This window comes from Loxodonta africana, chromosome 1, assembly GCF_030014295.1.
Source record: "Loxodonta africana isolate mLoxAfr1 chromosome 1, mLoxAfr1.hap2, whole genome shotgun sequence".
Taxonomy (NCBI): Eukaryota; Metazoa; Chordata; class Mammalia; order Proboscidea; family Elephantidae; genus Loxodonta; species Loxodonta africana.
In genome coordinates this window covers 193,445,770-193,467,141 of record NC_087342.1, presented here as the reverse complement: position 1 = coordinate 193,467,141, position 21,372 = coordinate 193,445,770, and the positions used below count along the sequence as shown (strand labels likewise).

The 21,372-nt window shown below is 36.0% G+C and overlaps 2 protein-coding genes across 7 annotated transcripts in view; one reads left to right on the top strand and one right to left on the bottom strand.

Annotated features, from left to right (window-relative positions):
* Positions 1 to 7,995, top strand: part of ECHDC1 (ethylmalonyl-CoA decarboxylase 1) — a 57,699-nt gene extending 49,704 nt beyond the window's left edge. For all 3 annotated transcript variants that reach the window (XM_010594027.3, XM_003404226.4, XM_010593993.3), the window contains exon 6: positions 7,379 to 7,995. In XM_010594027.3, coding sequence (XP_010592329.1) covers positions 7,379 to 7,787 — 409 coding nt within the window. In that variant the 3' untranslated portion in view covers positions 7,788 to 7,995. The remainder of the gene's footprint in view (positions 1 to 7,378) is intronic.
* RNF146 (ring finger protein 146) overlaps positions 7,333 to 21,372 on the bottom strand; it is a 39,375-nt gene continuing 25,335 nt past the window's right edge. For all 4 annotated transcript variants that reach the window (XM_003404232.4, XM_010594207.3, XM_064290584.1 and 1 more), the window contains exon 3: positions 7,333 to 11,468. In XM_003404232.4, the coding sequence (XP_003404280.2) occupies positions 10,388 to 11,468 (1,081 nt within the window). In that variant the 3' untranslated portion in view covers positions 7,333 to 10,387. The remainder of the gene's footprint in view (positions 11,469 to 21,372) is intronic.

Below are 21,372 nucleotides of genomic sequence, written 5' to 3'. Positions count from 1 at the left end.
ACAGAAACATTTGTTGCTGTGATTAATGATGCACTTGAAAAAAGGAATTTTATGCACTACCTCGTATTCATGTAGTTCCACTTCATATTCATGTAGGCAGAATTCCATCATGAATGTGTTATTGAATACCTCCCTTGAATTCTATTTAATCACATTCTGTCATATGACACCAAACTTTAAACAAAAGTAGAAAAACAAATCTAGTAGCTCAACTTATCCTTGAGAAGCTGGAATCATTGTAGCTGTATGGAAGCCATGTTTTTTGTTTTGTTTTGTTACATTAAGCTTTAGTAAAGGTGGAAGTGTACAAAATGTTTGTGTTGCATAGCTTTATGATAAGACCTATCACAGTGTAATGTCAAAGTAAGAGGTTAGCTATTCAAGCGTGGCCTCATAGTATGGTATCACCTGGATAGAGTCTTCAAAACCTAGTAGGTCCTTAGTTTTGTAGATCGAAGATCTTAAATTTTGTCAGTGAATTCGTATGTGACTAGTTTTATGGAAGAATAATTCAGATCATCTTGACTCATGAAAACAGTGTTAATTTGAATGCCAGAATTTTTAACGAGGAGTATGATTGTCAATCAGCTAAGAATGCTCAAAATAGGCTTCCATAGGAAGCTCCATTATAATGAGATTATTTAGTAATAGAATCAAAGATGAAGTTAGCTGAATTATATTAATGCCCTGTTGAAGAAGAGCCTGATGAATTCATTTCCCATGTAAAATTACCTGCTAAAGTAATATTGGTAATTTAAGACCAATGTTGACTGGTCAAGGTACCCTGTCTTTTGGAATATTGGACATAACACTGAAATAACATTACACATTGATCTCATTTCTAAACTCTATGCAAACTTCACTGTTTGGTTAATATATAGAATATTTAGTAAAAGTTAAAACATATTTGGTTAATACATAGAATAGTAAAAGTTAAAACATGAATGGAAATAATTCTTATCAACTTTAGGATATTTATTGCTACTGGGGAGAGAAGGAAAAGGGATGACATTAGAGCTCAGAAATAAATGTAGCAAATGTTAACATCTATTAAATCTGAGTGGTGGATACATGAGTATGTTATTTTCTGTGTATTTAAAAAATTTCATAATTAGAAAAAGTTCTTAACAGAATACATTAATTTCACTGATTAGGATGTATGCTTTTTTTTTTTTTTTACATTCAGTTATACCCTAATTTCCAGACCTGTTCTTTAAAGTAACAGCAGGGGTCATTATGCCTTTATATTCTGTTTTACTAGCTTAATATTGGAGGAAAAAAATGTGTTTGGGGTTCTGGAACTATACAGGTTAATGTCTACACTTAATTTGGATTCCTCATTATTATTTTTTAATCAAAGATCAACCCCCTCCCACACACACCGAATCTTTACTAACAATTAAAACAACGAAGCAGAAGGAATCCGTGAATGATTGACCAAAAGTTATCCAGCTGATAGAAAGATGGGAAGGAACGGTGATGGGAGCTGGAATATTGCTGTAGGAAGAGTGCGTGTGTGTGTCAGGAGGAGGGGGACACAGAAAGACAAAAGTAATAGCATAAACAGAATGAAAATTGTACTTAAGTACCCAGTGTATATGTTCTTCCATTGAGGTTTAGGCAGAGTGATAGGCGTAATAATATATGTCTACGCCTTATGCCCATAATTTATTAATATGTTACATTAATGTATGGCAAGACGGACCTTTAAATTCTGAACCTTAAAATAAGGGCATTATCCTGGATTATCTGTGTAGGCCCAATCTAATCACAAGTCCTTAAAGGCAAAGAGATGAGTCAGAAGGGAAAGTCAGAGAGATTTGAAGCAGGAGAAGGATGTGCCCCACCCTTGCTGGCTTTGAAGATGTAGAAAGGAGATCATGAGCCAAGGAAAGTGGACAGTCTTTGGAAGATGAAAACAGCCCATGTGGGTGAAAGTCAATAAGGAAACGGGAGCCTCATTCCTAGAACCTCAGGGAACTGAATTTTGTCAACAACCTGAATTATCTTCAAAGTGAATTAATTCCCAGAGACTCCAAAAAAAAGGAATGCAGTCCTGCAGACACTTTGATTCCAGACTTGTAAGATTCTAACTGGAAGACCCACCTGAGTCACACAGTACCCAGACTTCAGACCTACAGAACTGTGAGATAAGTGGGTGTTATTTTAAGCAGTTAAGTTTGTGGTAATTTGTTATGGCAGCAATAGAAAACTAATATAGGTATTGATATTTTTAGAAATAATCTTTATTGTGTTTCCTGATTATAAAAATGTGTTCATTCTTGGGAATATGAATCACCTTTAGATTTTTTTTTTTAATAAATTTGTTTTATTTATTTTAAAATTTTCGGAAAAAAAACCATGACATGTCAACACTCTCCCTTCTTAACCTTGGGTTCCCCATTACCAGCTTTTCTGTCCCTTCCTGCCTTCTTTTCCTTCCCCCTAGGTTGGTGTGTCCATTTAGTCTTGTTTTATTTTATGAGCCTGTCTGATCTTTGGCTGAAGGCTGAACCTCAGGAGTGACTTCACTACTGAGTTAAAAGGGTGTCTGGGGGCCATAATCTTAGGATCACCTTTGGATTTTGTTAAAATATAGATTCAGATTTAATAGGTCTGGGCTAGGGCCTGAGATGCTGCTGAGGTTTCTTCTCCATGAACTACTTGTTGAATACCAAGATTCTAGAATATTTTAAAAATACAGAAATGCTAAAGTAAAAAATTAAAATTGCTACCATCCAAAGATAAATAACATGAACATTTTGCTCTGCTTCCTTTATGTATTTTTAATAGATAAATTTTCTATTTTTTTATAAAATTAGGATCATATGATATATAATTTATTTAGTGGCATTACATATACTTTAAAAACATGAATTCAATAGGTTTAAAATATCCTATCAATATGGATATACCATAATTGTTTCTTTTGGTTGTTTCTAATTTTTCTCAGAATTGACTCAATGGCAACTTGTATACACAAACATATATATTTTTTATTGTCAATGCTGTGATGACTACTTTATACATAAGGTTTGTCCACATTTCAAATTATTTCCTTAGAATAACTCCTGTAAGTAATATAAGTACTACTGAAGTGTCCTTAATGAAAGGACATGAAAACGTTCAGGGCTTTTGGTACATGTTTGTTCCACTAGCAATATGTACCTATTTGACAGCATGCTTTCTTAAAATGAGAATAATATTTTGAAAGATCTTTTTTGCTAAAAATTATTTCATTTTAATTTGCACTTTTAAAGATTTTTGATGAGGCATAAATGTTCATTGTGTGTGTGTGTATTGTATTTCCTTTGCCTGGTTTTCTTTTGGAGTATCAGGGATTTATAGATGGAATGAAAACACATTATTCCTCCACCCTCCTAGTGAAACAATCCTCAACTCTGCAATTTAGAGCCTATCTATTTCCAATCTCTTACATTGTTTTCATGAGTATAAATAACGCTCTACCCAAGGTATTAGCATTTCCAGATGCTACCCATTAGTTCAAAGTATATTACAAAGAAAAGGAGCTGTGAACATGATTGTCCAAAGGGAGCTTATTGTAGGTAGCTCTTTTCTTATGATACTGACATAATAAAACACGTATGCACGTGCACATACACACACACAGAATACACACTTGTGGACATGCACAAGTAAATACGCATGCATATCCCAGAGAGTCATTAAAGAACTAATTCTGTTTTTGGCTTGGAGTGGTCATGCTAGGATTACTGAATGTTAATGTCACACTTGAAAATGGTGAAACATTTCCTCCTCCACTCCACGACCACCACACAGAAAAATAAGCGTTTCCACCCCTCCAACCATTTACCATCTTACTCAAGCAGCTTCTTTGCATAAAATGAATGGAGCCTCATGAAGCGAATCATTTGAGAGTAGGAAATGAAAGGTGAGATTATGGGGAGAATTTTTGGGTTCTTTCCTTTCATTTTCCATAATGTGATATGATGGCAGGTAGAAAGTGGGGGTGTGGGGTGGGGGTGGAGGGGGGATGGAGAAGGTGCTAAGAAAAAAAAAAAAAGGACTTGCCTAAATAAATGTTTATGTTCAAGTGTCATTTTAAGGTATTGCAGTCAGAATGCTGTTGCAAATTAGACTTTCATATACCATATTTCCTTATGTCAGCACAGGGTGTTTTGTTGGCTTTTAACATGCAGTGTAAACAGACTTGCAATTTCTGGCCCTAGACCAAATCTTACTTAAATAATAATTCTGCACTTTTAAATTTATGACATCCTATTAGTATTTAAATTTGTAACATAAATGTCTTTAAAATTGTTATTTATGCTTTTACTTAAATGTATTGCACAATTCTTAAAATAATCTTAAAGGGATGTGTGTTTATCTGAACACATTATTATTTTTACCTTTATTTGGAAATGTAAAAGTTGTATATGTTGTATATTAATGTGTATTAACTGTATATTGGTACACAAGCAAACACTAGGCATGTGGTTTATAAAGGATGGATGTCAGAGTCTCATCATGCTGGGTATTTTCACAATGATTACCTCAGGATTTATTAGAGTTCTAAAGTAAGATTCAAAAGGCATACCTCACCTCGTAAAATGTAGCAAAGGAAAATAGCGTGTGGTATACAGAGGATGATGAAAGTGGTTCCTTAGAAGCAAAGAATTCCACGTATAATTATGCTTACATAGATAATAACTTTTGTCATCATCTCATCTGTGTTCTCTCAACATTTAGAACTTTAACCAATTTTTATGTTTAGCTATTTCTAAATAATCTAAATAAATCACTTTATTCCTGATAAATCCTTTTCTTTACTGTAAACATAGCTGTGAGCCAACATCAGTGCAATTCCAGGATGTGATTTAGAACCAAAACCCATTGCTGTCAAGTCAGTTCCAACTCATAGCAACCCTATAGGACAGAGTAGAACTGCCCCACAGGGCTTCCGAGGCTGTAAATCTTTACGGAAGCAGACTGCTACCTCTTTCTCCCATGGTGTGGCTGGTGGGTTCAAGCCACCGACCTTTTGGTTAGCAGCCAAGTTCTTTTAAATTTAAAACAGCAACATATTTCTTTCTGTGAAAAGCTTTTTAGAATTGGGTTTATTATTAATAATATTCCTGTCTCCAGGATTATTAAACATTATTTTTGTAACTTTTGTTCACTTAATTTTTTATATTGTTTTCTGATTATTATAACAAGGCAGCACTCCTCTCATAGTTTTGGGACAGGTTCTTACCAGAATTTTATTCCTTCCCATTTAAAAATTAATTGAAAACTATTTTCTTGGCTATTTGCCCCTAAAACCCCAAAAAAACCATTGCCATCAATTCTGACTCAGTGACCTTTTAGGACAGAGTAGAACTGTCCCATAAGGTTTCCAAGGAGCAGCTGGTGGATTCGAACTGCTGATCTTTTGGTTAGCAGCCAAGCTCTTAACCACTGGCCTTATTCACAATTGAGGCGGAGTTTCCCTTGTAGGATTCATAAATGTGGGAAAAAAAGTCCTCTTTCACAGTGGGTTGATAAATGGCTTTTGTGAGAATTCTCTGTTGGGATATTTCTCCTGATAAAAGGTCAAAGAATAAGAATCTGTTGTTTTTCTTGGTGCTTATGGAACCAAACACCTGCAGCTGAGCGTTGAACACCTTGGAAAGTCAAACTGAGGGTCTTATTTTTGGAATGAGTGATTTGAAAGCAGTAACTTTTCCTTAAATATAATTCAGACATGACATTTGGTCCAGTTTAGAGTTCTGACATAATGAAAGCTTCTCATTGAATTATGCAGTTCTGATAAAACCAATAGGCAGCATTCCCTTAACAGTTTAGCCTTGCTCAGTCTGTTGGTAGCATACAAATACTTAACTGGCAAATGTAAAGCCTATTGCCATGCCTTCCAGTTTTTTTGTGTTAACTCCCCTTTACTGTTTAACTTCCAACTGCCCACCTTTTGGATAGCAGCTGTAGCTCTTAACCACTACGCCACGAAGGTTTCTACTGTTTAACTTAGTACTTATTAATCACCCTTTTGATTCAAGAGCCCAAGGTTTGGGGAAAATGGGCCCCTGCTATAGGAAATCACCGCTATCAGCACTGTCAACTCTCTTAGTGGTATCCCTCCTTGTCTAGCTAATTGTTGTATGGGCTATATGGGGAGCGGGGGAGAGGGTATAGAAGTTGAAAGCATATATACAGAACATTAACTACCTTGGTTTGAATTCTGGCTCTGTCATATGCTGTGCGGCCTTGAGTGAGTTATTTAACCTCTGTTTCCCCATCTGTAAATTGAGGACAATAATAGTACTGAACCTACCTCATGGGGTTGTTTAAGGATTAGTTAACATTTATAGTTCCTTAAACAACTGGTATAAGTGCTATTAAAAAAAAAATTAAATGCTAAAAATTGTTCACAGTGCAACCCTATAAAGTAAGTCAGATGCTCAACCTTCTATAAATAGCTTCACACTTAAAATCTAAACTCCTTACTAAGACTTGTAAGTGCACCTCTGATTTCATCTCCCATTACTCTCCTTTGCTTGCTCTGTTCCAGCAGCATTGGCCTGTTCCCCAGACACTAAGCAGTTCTACTTCAATGCCTTTTCACTTGTAACTCCCTTTTCCTGGAACATGTTTCCCCCAGATCTCCGCATGGCTGACTCCCTCAGTGAGTTGCTCATATAGTCAGAGGCCTTCTCTATCTATAGTAGCACACCCCAACACACCTATTTTCTAGTTCCTTGCCTTGTTTTCCCTTTATAGCACTGTCACGACTGGCATATTGTTTGGTGCCTTTCTCTCCCAACTGGCATATAAGCTCCTGAGCACAGGGATTTTATGGGATTTTGATCATTCCTGCAGTCCTCAGCACCTACGCTACCAGCTGGCATTGGAAGTGCTTGGTAAATATTTGCTGGAAGGATGGACAGATGATGGATTAAACAGCAAGATCTCTTTTTCTCAGGACCATTGGGGACATTAATTTGGTATCATCCTTTTTTTTGATGGCACGTACTTAATATTTCCATACTCCTGTATTTTCACTTAGTCCCAGTATTCTCAAAATTAGGCCAGCATTCACTTGAAAAAGATCAGCACTTAAAAGACTACATTCTAAAGGATAAGCAAACAAAACAAAAATATTGACATTGTTTTCAAAGGTATTATATACTGTGTAGTAAACTAAGTTCTAGACTTAACAGCCAGATTTTTCCAACATTCATTTTTTTTAGCATATCTACTATCAAGATTTGTGATTTCAGATTAGACCATGAATAGGTTGGTACTTTATGACTAAAGTATATATGTGTTATGTGTGTGTACGTATATATATGTATACGTATAATTGCAGTTGTTTTTTTTTTTTTTTCTTTCTCTTTTTTAGGTTAATGACTCCAGGAAGTGAGATCAGATTTGTCCATAAGGAAATGGGTATAATACCAAGCTGGGGTGGCACTACTCGGTTGGTTGAAATAATCGGCAGTAGACAGGCTCTCAAAGTGTTAACTGGTGCCCTCAAAGTGGAATCAGAAAAAGCTTTAAACATAGGACTGGCGGAAGAGGTCTTGCAGTCTTCAGATGAAACTCAGTCTCTAGAAGAGGCACAAGAATGGCTACAGCAGTTTATCAAAGGGCCACCAGAAGTAATTAGAACTTTGAAAAAGGCTGTTTCTTCAGGCAGAGAGCTGTGTATAGAGGAGGCATTACAGAATGAAAGAGATCTTGTAGGAACAGTTTGGGGTGGACCTGCAAATTTAGAGGCTATTTCCAGGAGAGGAAAATTTAATAAATAATTTGTTTTTTAAAAATGTCAAGTATTACAAGTAAAGCTCCAGTGGTTAATATGCATAAAAGTTAAATGCCAGAATTACTTTGAAGGCTGCTACTAGTATTTGTAATGTCTTTAATACCTGAACTCTGGATTAGTTTTCAGTATATTTGTGTATTTACCAAGTAATTGAGAACATCTGAATAAAATACACAACACATTCATCTTAAAAATTATTGCCGTCATTTCTCACATTGCTACAGTGGTTCTTAGCCTATAACCAAAAATCATTTTTAAAAAGGAGTAACTTCTACACAAAATCTATTCCCAGGGTTATTTTCCATGAAGTCTTTGTTCTGTTTTATTTACAAAAATAACTGAGTGAACTTGCAATTAAAAACAAGGGGGGGGTGGGTAGAGAAATATGATCAGTCATTTTCTTCTACACCAAGCTGCTGGAGTAAAAATCATGCTGGTGCTTTTACCCCCCCTTTTTTTTTTAGAGCACCCCTTCCACTACAAATTTAAAGTCTTATTTATTTGATCTTTTTATTAATTATTTTTCTATTTTATCTTCAAAACAATGATAGCCACCATATGGAAGAGTTCAGGAGTCCCTGGGTAGTGTAAGCAGTTAACACACTCAACTGCTAACCAAATTCGGAGCCTTGTGTCTGCCTAGAGGCACCGTGGAGGAAAGGCCCAGCAGTCTACATCCCACGTGGAACACGGATCTATCCTGCCAACTCAACTGCAACTGGCTTTTTTACTTTCTTTTTATTGTACTTTAGATGAAGGTTTACAGAACTAGTTTCTCATTAAACAGTTAGTACACATATTGTTTTGACATTGGTTAACAGCCCCCCACTATGCCAACATTCTCCCTTCTCAACCTTGGGTTCCCTAATACCAGCTTTCCTGTTCCCTCCTGCCTTCCAGTCCCTGCCCCAGGCTGGTGTGCCCGTTTAGTCTCATGTTGTTTTATGGGCCTGTCCCATCTTTGGCTGAAGGGTGAACCTCAGGAGTGACAAGGGTACCCAGTGGCTGTATTCTTAGGGTTTCTCTGGTCTCTGTCAGGCCAGCAAGTCTGTCCTTTCTTTTCGAGTTATAATTTTGTTCTACATTTTTTTGCAGTTGTTTTTTTGCTACTGTTCACATAGCTTTAAAGTGTAGTCTTACATCAAAGCACTATATAAGACTTGAAAGAGACGATGAAGCATCCTGCAACAAGTTTGCATTTTGTATCAAATTTCTATTTTTTTTCTGGAAAACGCTAAACTTTCTTTTATAACTATCTCTTAAAAGTAAATGACTGTCTCAGTAACAGACTTTATAAATGAGTGTAAGTCAAAGAATTAGGTCATAATTCTAATCTATCCACAAGAGGTAAAGATAATTTCATCGTAATGTATTTGCTATTATAGCATTAAATTCACATTTGAAAATTATGTTCTTAATAACTTGCATATGCTTTATCCTCATAATCCTGTTTTAAATTAGGAAAACATATAAGGCAAATTACTTTTTTCAGAGCCAAATGCTAGTTTACCATATTAATGCAATTCTTCCCACCATGTCATAGGTTATAAAAACTGCCAAATAAAAGTGGATTTTGTGGTTCATAACATTTTATGTAAAGTGAATTTGTGTCCACTAATGGTGTTTATGCCTACCATTTAACCCAGATTAGTGTTAGACCACTTATGACCTGTGAGGAAAATGTAAAACATTTCTGGTCTCCACTATCATCTATGAAATCTCAGTCTCTCAGGCTTTAGTTTTATTGCCATACATATTTGCTCCACAAACACTGCCTGGACATTGTGCTTAAATACTCTTAAGAAATAAGATTTTTCTGAGCAAGTGACAATTTTAAGTTGAACAGCACCAATTTAAACCATCACCTTTTTAGAAACTTGGCTAAAATGTCAGAATGTTTCCATCCCCTATCCAGACTCAAACAAGAGACAGATTATTTTTGGTAAACTGTAATATTTATTAAATTATAAATTTGTACTCAAAAAGAAAAATGTTGATCGAGGGCAACCTCAAACTACAAGGACTAGACAGCGAAGCCTATGAAAACACCATGGAGTGTGTTACAGAGATTCTGAAACTTATTAGCTGTTTTCTTAACATTTCCATTTCAGAAACTACTATAAAATGGTTGTTATTCTAAAATTCCAAATTCACATCTATTCTCACATTAATAAGCTTCCTGCTCATACTGATATCAAACATCTCATAGGCACCAAATCTCAGTAATGATTTTATGTCAATCCATGCAGAAAAATAAGACACAACGCAAGAATCAGATGAGGACTGTTAATGCACAGATAATACACACACTGGCCAAAAGAACTAAGGAACTTAAACAAAAAGGTATAAAATAAACAGACCTCAAGAAAACTGGGTTATTACTAAATGGCTCTCAACTATTAACACCCAAGTTCCTTACATTAAATAAATTTCTCAACAGATGTGTTAAGACATTTTAATTACAGGTCTGTCCTTCCCATACCCCTTCCCACCCCCACAGTGCACTACCAGGGATGAGTATAATGCCACGTGGCAGAAATTTACAGAGAACCATTTCAACCTTGAGCATGGGCTGAAGGCTTTTATCTAAACTTCAGTTACTGTGCACTGTCCATCAGGCCTTCTAGATCTGACAGTGACACTCACTGTTCCGCCCCCTGCTACAGATCGGTCAGTCCCAGACCGCTCTGGCCGGTCAGATACTGTCAGGTTTGCATTAGGAACCAGAAGTCTCTGTTGGGTCAACGAGTGCTGTGCAACAAGCGCAGACACATCTTCACTATCACTACTGGTGTCTGATTCGGTTTCTTCAATGGAGGTATCTGGTGCTGGTACCCTGCCAGAAGATGGTGATTCATGATCTTCTTCTCCTTCTCCTCTATGACTCCTTTCGGCTATGCTGTCTCCACTGAGTTGTAACTGAGCAAGAGAGTCTTCCAGAGAAGTGCTTGCATCAGGGGATGGTGTTGCAGGGCTTGTTAGCTGACCATCTACTGATGTTAGAGGCCTTGCCGAAGAAGACACCAGAGGTTGAATGGAAGCTCCACCCTGTGCTGATACACTGTCCGCTCCATCTGCAGAGCTCTCTCTTGCTAGGTTTACGGTATTAGAGTCACAGTCCAGCCTAAGTCCGGCTACTCCCTTCTTTGGTATATCTATTATATCCCGTTTAATCTTTCTGCGACGTCCATGTTCATTTCTTCTATATTGAACCATATTTTCAAGATCAGCAACATATAGGAACCCAGCAATTAACATTTCAGTGCTCTTTTTACCTTTGGAAAAAGCATCTTCCAGCTCTCTACTCGTGCGCTCATCGTACTGCCACCACCCATTTCTTCCTTCGTAATACCACGCATATTCTCCATTTCCCCTACTTGCTGCCTTGAGTTCTTCAGGTGACAACAAGGTTGGCTTGTCAAGGAAATCCTCAGGAATTTCTTGTCGACAGAGGGCACATCGCTTTCCAAGCCACGAAGCTCCCTTTACACACAGATAGCAGAAAACATGCTTACAAGGTAGACTGACTGGGTGAACACACGTTTGCAGACAAATGGCACATTCAGGGACAGTTAGAGAAGGTGTGGTACTAGAACAGGACTCATTGGTTTTCCTGTTTGTAGGAAGCATGTTTATTGAGTGATCAATTTCACCACAGCCAGCCATCCTAAGAAAATAGAAAAAAATACATATAATATTAAAATTGTGTTTTAACTCTCTCAATACCTTAATTGGCAATTTAGAAAACATTTTTTTAAGCACCTATTATACGCAAACCACCACACTAGACGATGGGTATATAAACATGCAAGTAGGAAAAAACCCTCTAACTTGTATAGAAAATCTTTTTGATTTCTGTTTGTGTTGTCAGTTTTTACTTGTAGGGAACATTGAGGCACACAAATATCAAACAAACAAAACTGCGGTATAGGTTTTAAATACACCACTTCTAATGCATCACAGAATTTATAATATAGAACTAAAAGCAAAGGTTTAAAAGTATACAATCCATTCTAGACTAATGTTATGATCAATCTAGAAAATAAACAAAACGGCTAAAAGTGATTCTGCTTACAATTACAGAAAGTAACAATTTTACAGATTTGTAATTTCAAAAATATTTGAAAATGCCATATATATGTTTGGCACTTGACAAAGCAGACCATATGGAATTAATACTAAAGCTGAAATTCCATATGTTCCCTGCCTCTGCTGTATTATCTAAAAAATACAGGTAAAACCAGTCATGTCTGACGTACTTAACCATTCTCTCTCCATGAAACTTCTTCTAAAGGGCTTTTCTTAGTTGTCTTTTTTTTAAAGCTATTTACTCATCTTGCTATACTCTCTAGGTAATCTCATCTATGTTCATGGTTTCAATGAATACCTGTATACAAATTACTCACAAATTATCACCAACCCAGACCTCTCCTTTCAGCCCTAGACCTAGATCTCTTCTTAGATGTATTCAAGACACCAAAAATGAATTCATGATCTACTTCCTTGTTCCCTACAAGTCCCCTTGGTGACACCACCACTAACCATTTGCTTAACCAAGCCAGAAATTAACAAATTATCCTTGAAACGTCCCTTCTTCCACCCCCTCCATCCAAACATCAAGTCTTATCATTTTATCTCCTCAGTCCATCTATTCAACTCCAAACCCTCCCTAGCCACCTTGAAGCAAGCACAGTTTATTAAATTACTACATAAGCCTTTTTACTGGTCAAGCCTTACTCCACACTTAAAAAGTTGACTTTTGGATAAAAACCAAAACTACTACTAGGATCTGTATGCTTTCCATGGTCTCCTACACTAGCCTCATCTCACATCAAACTTCCCCTCAATCAGGCTTCCAGCCACACCTGCTACTCTCTCCAATTATAGGTTTTTTTTTTTTTTTTTCTGTATGGAACACTTTCTCCTTACCCCCTGCCTCCCCCGCTCCCTGCAGCAAACTACTTATACCTCTCTTGAGAAAGTTTCCATGAGTATATCAAATCACCCTTTTTTATTAATAACTGCTTACTACCATGTACTTCTCATTCCTAGCACTTGCCAGAATTGCAATGTTAAAACAGGCAATGAGGTTTGTTTTTTGTTTTTTTTTTTTTAATGGTCCATATGAATAAACTCGATGGCAATGGGTTTGGTTTAGTTTTATGGTCCATACACGATGCTAAGTATTGACTGTGTGGCTCTAAAGATGAATAAGATACACAACGTCTTCTCTGTTCAATAAGGAAACATACCATAAAACTAAACCCACTGCCATCAAGTCGGTTCAGACTCATAGTGACCATAGAGGACAGAGTGGAACCGCCCCGCAGGGCTTCCAAGGAGCAGCTGGTGGATTCAAACTGCCAACCTTTTGGTTAGCAGCCAAGCTCTTTAACCACTGCACCACCAGGGTGCCAAGGAGACATACATGCATGGAGGGGAAGATCACAGAGATTGGAAGTCATGAATTTGCTGCTTAAAATGAGTGGCAATCTCTGCCCCAGTTAATTCTGGCATTTTAAGCACAAGATATTTAGGAATTAGAATTTAACACTAAAAGGACCTTTGCTCTTTTTCAAGATCAAGCACTCAAAAATGGGCCCAATAGTTACACATAAGGGATAGTTAATAAAAATGTTTACACTTATCACAACTCAAAAAACAATACTCTTTAGGCTTTCATAACAGCATATCCAATGAAACAATAGTCCGTTTTCTTACTGCTTTTTCTGCCTCCTGCTTATGAGTCAGAATCACCTCGACAGCAATGAGTTTTTGTTCCTTAATAGACAAGGTTCAAAAATGATAGAAAACTTTTGAAAAGATTACACTTGATCAAAAAAGGGAAGCCGCATATAATCTCAAAGGGAAGAAATGATCCCTGAAATGCTTAATTCCCAAACCCTTTTCAGCCTTTAATTACGTTTTCAATCATTTCCTTTACCAGAAACTCTAGATTACAGAAACCAACAATGTACATGAGCTTCTTCCTAACCTATGGAAAGTTCTGTCAACCAAATAAGAGGTCATGTTTGGCACTATAGGAACTTCCTGGTGGTGTAATGGTTACGTGCTACGGCTGCTAACCAAAAGGTCAGCAGTTCAAATCCACTAGGCACTCCCTGGAAACTCAATGGGGCAGTTCTACGGTCCTGTAGGGTTGCTATGAGTCAGAATCGATTCGATGGCAATCGGTTTGGTGGGTGACAAAAATGGTTACACGCTCAGCTACTTTGGACAGGAACTTCCAAGTATTTTGAGATAAACCCTTGCCTTCAAAGAGCCTGTAACCTAAAACAGCATAAATTACAAGCGAAAGCACACGCTCCACAACTAGTCAATTAACATCCCCCATTTCTCCAAAAAAACTCCATTTCCATTTTTTACATACAAAATCTTAGTACTATCATATCAAACATTTAGGAAAGAATTAGCACCAATCCATCTCAAACTCTTCCAAAAACAGAAAAGGAGGAACACTTCCTAACTCATTCTACGAGGCTTACATTACTTTGATATCAAAGCCAGATAAAGACACCACAAGAAAATTCCTGACCAATATCCCTTACGTATGTAGATGCAAAAATCCTCAATAAAATACTAACAAACCAAATCCAACAGCATATAAAAAGGATTATATACCATGACCAAATGGGATTTATCCCAGGAATGCAAGAATGGTTTAACAAAAGAAAACCAATCAATGCAATACACCACATTAATAAAACAAAGGAAAAAAAGTAATCGTCATCTCAATTGATGCAGAAAAGGCACCTGACAAAATCCAATACCTTTTCACAATAAAAACACTCAGCAAACTATGAATAAAAGGTAAATACTTCAACATGATAATGGGCATTTATAAAAACCCAACAGCTAACAACATCTTACTTAATGTTGAAAACTCTTCGCCTAGGATAACAAACAAGACAAGGACGCCCACTTTTACCACTGCTATTCAATATTGTACCGGAAATTCTAGCAAGAGCAAAAAGACAGAAAAAGATATTAAAGGCATGCAAATAGGAATGGAAGAAGTAAACCCATTTCTGTTCACAGATGACATAATCCTATATATTCAAAATCCCAAAGAGTCCTCAAGAAAGCTAGTAGAGCTAATAAATGAATGCAGAGCATGACATCAACATGCAAAAATTAGTTGTACTTTATACACCAGCAACGAACAATCCAAAAAGGCAATTAGAAAACAATTCCATTTACAAATGGATCTAAAAGAATAAAAATAGTAGGAATAAATTTAGCGAAGTAGGTTAAAGGCTTACACACTGAAAACTACAAAACATTGCTGGAAGACACTGAAGATCTAAATAAATGGAAATACATTCATGTTCATGAATTGGAAGACTTAATATAGTTAAGATGTCAATATTACTCAAAGCAATCTACAGATTCAATGTAATCCCTATCAAAATTCCAACAGCATTTTCTTGCAGAAATGGAAAAGTCGATCCTTAAACTCACATCAATTGCAGGAGGTCCAAATAGTCAAAACGATCCTGAAAAGTAACAAAGTTAGAGGACACACACTTCCCAATTACAAACCCAAACACAAAGCTACAATAATCGAAACAGAATGGTATTGGCATAAGGACAGACATAAACCAAAAACCAAATCTGTTGCCGTTGAGTCGATTCCAACTCACAACAACTCTTTAGGACAGAGTAGAACCCCCTCACAAGGTTTCCAAGGCCATAGATCTTTTCAGGAGCAGGCTGCCACATTTCTCCCACAGAGCGGCTGATAGGTTCAAGCCACTGACCTTTGTTTAGCAGCGGAGCACTTAACCACTTTGCTGCCAGGGCTTCTGGATAGGTAGGGGTCCAACATCATTCTTTTGCATATGGAAATCCAGTCATCCCAGCACCCTTTGTTGAAGAGATTCTTCCTTCCCCTCTGAATGGGTTTATCTCTGGGCTTCTATTTCAATTCTGTTGGTCTACTATATGTGTATTTATAGACATATAGACCAATCCATACACATACAGAACAAGAAACTGAAACTGAATTGAAACAGAATTAAAAGTCCAGAAATAAACCCATACATTTACGGCCAACTGATTTTCTACAAAGATGCCAAATCTACAGAGAGAGGAAGAAGAGTCACTTTAACAAACGGTGTTGGGACGACTGGATTTCCACATGTCAAAGAACGAAATTGGACCCCTAAGTCACACCATACACAAATATTAACTCAAAATGGATTCTATGACCTTAATATAAGAACCAAAACCAAAAACTCTTAGAAGAAAACACAGGAGTAAATCTTCATGGTCTTCAATTTGGCAATGGATTTTCTAAGATAGGATGCTGGCAGCAAAAATAACAAAAGGAAAATAAAGATAAATTAGCTGCATTCAAAATTAAAAACTTTTGTGAATCAAAGGACACTATCAAGGAAACTGGAAAGACAACTCAGAGAATGGGAGAAAATATATGTAAATCATGTATCTGATAAAGGTTTAAGATCAAGAATATATGAAGGACTCCTACAACAACAACAAAAAAAACACCTAATTAAAAAATAGGCAAAAGACTCGAATAGACATTTCTCTAAATGGCCAATAAGCACATGAAAAGATGATCAAAAAGTCATCAGTTATTACAGAAAAGCAAATCAAACCCACAATGAAATACCACTTCACACCCATTAGAATGGTTATTACCAAAAAAGAAAAACAAGTGCTGGTGAAGATGCAGAGATACTGGAACCCTCATCCACTGCTGGCAGGATTGTAAAATGGTACAGCCTTCCTGGAAAACAGTTTGGTGGTTCCTTAAAAAGTTACACAGAATTACCATATAACTCAACAATTCTATTCCCAGGTATGTACCCAAAATAATTGAAAACAAGGACTCAAAGAGGTACATCAGCGTTGACAGCAGCATCAGTCACAATAACCAAAGATGGAAACAACCCAAGTGTCAATCAACAGATAAATGGATAAATAAAATGTGGTATATTCATACAATGAAATATTATTCTCCCTAAAAAGAAATGAAGGCCTGATATATGTAATGACAAGGATGAGCCTTTAAAACATTAAGCTAACTGAAAGAGGTCAGAGACAAAAGGAAAAAAAGTGTATGATCCCACTTACATGAAATCTCTAGAATAGGCAAATACATACAGAAAGTAGATTAGAGGTTACCAGGGACTAGAGGGAGGGAAAAATAAAGTTATTGCTTAATTGGCAGAGTTTCTGTAGGGGTCATGAAAAAGTTCCGGAAATAGGTAGTGGTGATGGTTGTACAACATTGTGAATGTAAATGTAATTAATGCTGCAAAATTGTATACTTAAAAAAAATTGATGGTTAAAATGACAAGCTTTATGTTATACGTAAAAAAAACAAAAAACCCACTGCTGTCGCCTCCATTCCAACTCATAGCGACCCTATAGGACAGAGTAGAACTGTCCCACAGAGTTTCCAAGGAGCGCCTGGTGGATTTGAACCGCCAACCTCTTGGTTGGCAGCCACAGCACTTAACCACTATGCCACCAGAGTTTCCATGTTATACATATTTTACTACAATTAAAAAAAAAATCTTAGTACTTCCCAAAATGGCAAGAAAGTGAGCACCACATTATTATTATTATTTTTTTAATGTGACAAGAGATTCAGAATAGTCTTATCAGCCTCAGGTAATCTTAACACTGTGGTAACTGATGATGTATGTTATTTTCAATTCCTCAAAAAACCGTGAGAGCTGCTTAATGCCCCTTTAAGGAGTCCCTGCATGGTGTAAACAGTTAAGCACTCAACTACTAGCCAAACGGTTGGCGGTTTGAAGCCACCCAGGGGCGCCTCAGAAGACAGGCTTGGCAATCTGCTTCCAAAACTCACAAGGCTGAAAACCTTGCGGAGTAGTTCTATTCTGAACACACGGGGTTGTCATGAGTGGGAATCAACTCAATGGCAACTAACAACAAAAAATCCCTCTAAAAGGTTAAAAAAAAAAAACACACATCATGAGTCTGAGAACTGCAGTTTCTCATCAGGAAATTAGCAATAATACCAATGGCAATGTTTTGACTTGAAATTACTGTGAAGTCATAATAGCTTAGGTAAATAAAAGCATAAAATTGTATATTTTAAAGCCTCCTTTACAATGTAATGCCTGTTGATCACACAGAATATAATGGATACTTGTTAACGAAATTCAGCTCACCTTTCTTTTACTGGCAAAAGCTATGTACAGGTTAATCTAGGAAAACAACAACTCAGAACAGTTTTAAGGGACTGACTACCTAGTTTTAATTCATCAGATCCTACTGCTACACTTACATATCAGAATAACTTAAAGCATTTGGTAACAAAAAGATATAGAATGGAAGAACAATTAATATGTATATTCTTCCATTCCTTTCAAATTAGGTCAAAAAAATTAGTTGTCAATGAAATTCTTGAAGAAAATTTTTTAATCTGTACATGTATTTAAAGCCCAAATTAATAAGAAGAAAGCCATCTACCTGTAAGTAATAATGCTTAATTCTAGTTATAAGAGGAAATGAAGAGATAGACTATGCTTATCACTACTTTGAAAAAAAACAATAGCAGTATCCTATATATAAGAAGTCCACATTCTAAACTATCCAGGTACCTTCTTGGCAACGAACAGGCTGATAGATTTAGAATTTTAAAAAGAAAACTAAAATGCTGGTAAAATGTAAACAACCCATAACTGGAATCAACACCATACTTTTAAAGGCATAATCCTGAAGCTCGTTGTGTTTGCTGTAGTAAAACTGACCCCAAAAGTCAGTTTTCCATCAGATATAAGCTAACTTACCTACAGAAAAGAACATTTCCTACCTAAGAGCATTATTTACCACCTTGCTTAAGATGATTAATATCTTGTATGACTCTCTTACATACATGAGTAAGCCTAAACAGATCAAAACTAAAAACGCATGAACTGTAAAAATAATATACTTGCAAAGGAAAACAATTCTGTTTGAGCAGGTATTCTGGTTCCCTCATTAGAATGAAGTACAGTTAGATAAACTTTATAGGAAAGCAGATAATGGACATCAGACAGCTAAACGGTACATCATTGGAAAGGTTATTTCATTAGAAACACTCTCAACTATCAATTTGCCATAACAAATTTTAAATTCTGATGCTGTTTACCCCACCACATATATTTTTAGTCTATCACCAACTACTAAATGTGGAGGAAAAACAGTAATATTTTATATATAATCCTAGAAGCATATATAATGGACAAGATGTATAACAACACATACACAAAGCAACCCAAAAACAGCTATCCATGCCTATTAGACATACTTCAAAGATTTTTTATTAACATTGTAACATACCCTATAAACTACTTTGCATAGTTTAAATGATCTTAAAATATGCTGGAGGCTAAATCTGTGCAGTGGAAATACCAAGAAATGTCCCCCCCACCCCTTCTTTGTAGAACAAGGATTTGGTAAAGAGTTAATACCAATCAAAGAAAAGTATTCCCTATCTAATAAATTTGCGGAAGTCCAGAGATCATTTGTAAAAGGACATTTATTTTCTGGTTACAACATTAAAAATAATTTAAAATACAGAAATTTGAACTGAAGTTAATCCAACTCTGCTAATGAACACAATAAATATATCACTCATTTTCAAGGACTTTTACTAACTGGTATTATAACTTTTAAGCATAAATTCCATTATTTTTCCCATAGATAAATCATGTGTAAGTATTTCTGGAAGATTCTAAGTGTGTATTAATACTAGTAAGCCTTCTCTTCAGAGTTAGTAGAGCTCTCAAACTCAGATTTTATCTAACCTTTCTGAAGACATCTCGTCAAAAGAAAGGTAAAATTACTATAAAGAAAAAAGGTCTGTAACATACGTAGTGCTTAAGAATTATTTAGCTAGCAATAAAACTTCAAAATTAAAAATTGTATTTTTTCAAATCTAAAGTCAGAACCCAACTGCAAACACAAAAAAGGTTAACACATCACTTCAGAATTAGAGATTGCAGCCCTATCAAAAATGAAAGTCATCTTCCTTCCCAAATTGACTTTTTTAAATTGACTTTCTCAAAAAAAAAATTTTTTTTCATTATCTTTAGTTCTGCTGAAATATAAGGAGCTTGAATTTTAATATAAATTTAATAATAATCCAAGTAAAACAGGCAGTAAGCACCTGATAATAGAGGAGATTCTCAATAAACATTCATTCCCTTGAAGTTTCTTTCCCCACCCCCCACTGTCTCACACTTGATCACTCTCCCTCTGTCCTCTGAGATGCCTTGCCGTTTGGACATCTGTGCCCTCCTCATTCCTATCGTTTGAAAATATTTCTTAATTTTCTCAGCCTATTAAAATTCTATCCTTTTTTAAGGCCAAGTTAGAAGCTCTTCTGTTGACTGAAGCTTTCTCCGAACCCTTCAAATGGGTTTACTCTCCTTCTCCGGGTTCCACCAGCACTTTGTTCCTACCTCTCCGTGGTGTCTGTCCCCCTGTTTAACTGCTAATTATATATGTGTCTTTCACTTACTAACTCATAGTCAGTTTCCTGATAGCAGGGACCTTAAACACTTTCAGCACCAAGACTATTTGATATAGAGACTTAAAGCAATGTGTGTGTGTGTGTAATTGAATACATATTTGCACAAATTTTAAAGAAAAATGATTACTGGGATCCTTTTTTTTCCCATCAAATATTCTCAACACTGACTAGGAATAATACATAGTACTTTTCAGGGGAGTATGTAACCAGAGTTTTACAGTGGGAAAGTAAGTAGCAACAGCTATGTGGCAAACTGGGAGCACAATGTGAAATGGTATCTACAAAGGCCAGTCTTTGATTCAATATTTTAAACACTGCAGTCGCAAGCAGGATGGTAAAGGTCAATAAAATGTTCACTGTATTTTCCATGGATGACATCAAGTTGGAGAGTGTTCATATCATTTTGGAAGATGGAAACATGATGTTCATTTCCAAAAGTGTTTCAATAACAGAATGAAGTTTAATATGGGCCAGTTCAAGTTAGAGTAAGACTTTAACGCTTATTACACAAACACTAAATGATAGGAAGAGACAACTACTGAAACTGGGATCATAGTAAATCAATATGAAAGGAAACCAATAATGTATTAAATTAAAAAAAAAATCAATTATGGTATGAAGGAAAGTCCGTTAATTTATTCAAACAAGTTTGTGGTAACCTGAAAGTCATCCTTACATTGTTCATGTGTATAATTATAAGAATATGTGAAAGCTGGTACTTTTTGTCTATTTTGATTATTTATATAGATTCCTATCTACAGAGAAGGCAGAACCTAGAGAACCTGGAAAGCATTCCAGATTTTTAGCCTTCTAGGAGTAAATTCCTCTGTTCTCAGTTTTACTTTTTAATAGACATTCTTCCCTACTAGGAAATTTTTCAAAACCTACATTAACAATAATTTAATGTGAATAAAGTTGTTAATAAAGCATCCGTAAGTCAATACAAAATGCTCATTTTTAATAAATTAGAAATAAGCATAACAGATACTTAATTTATTTCATTTTATACCAATCCACCTAATTAACTGCAGCT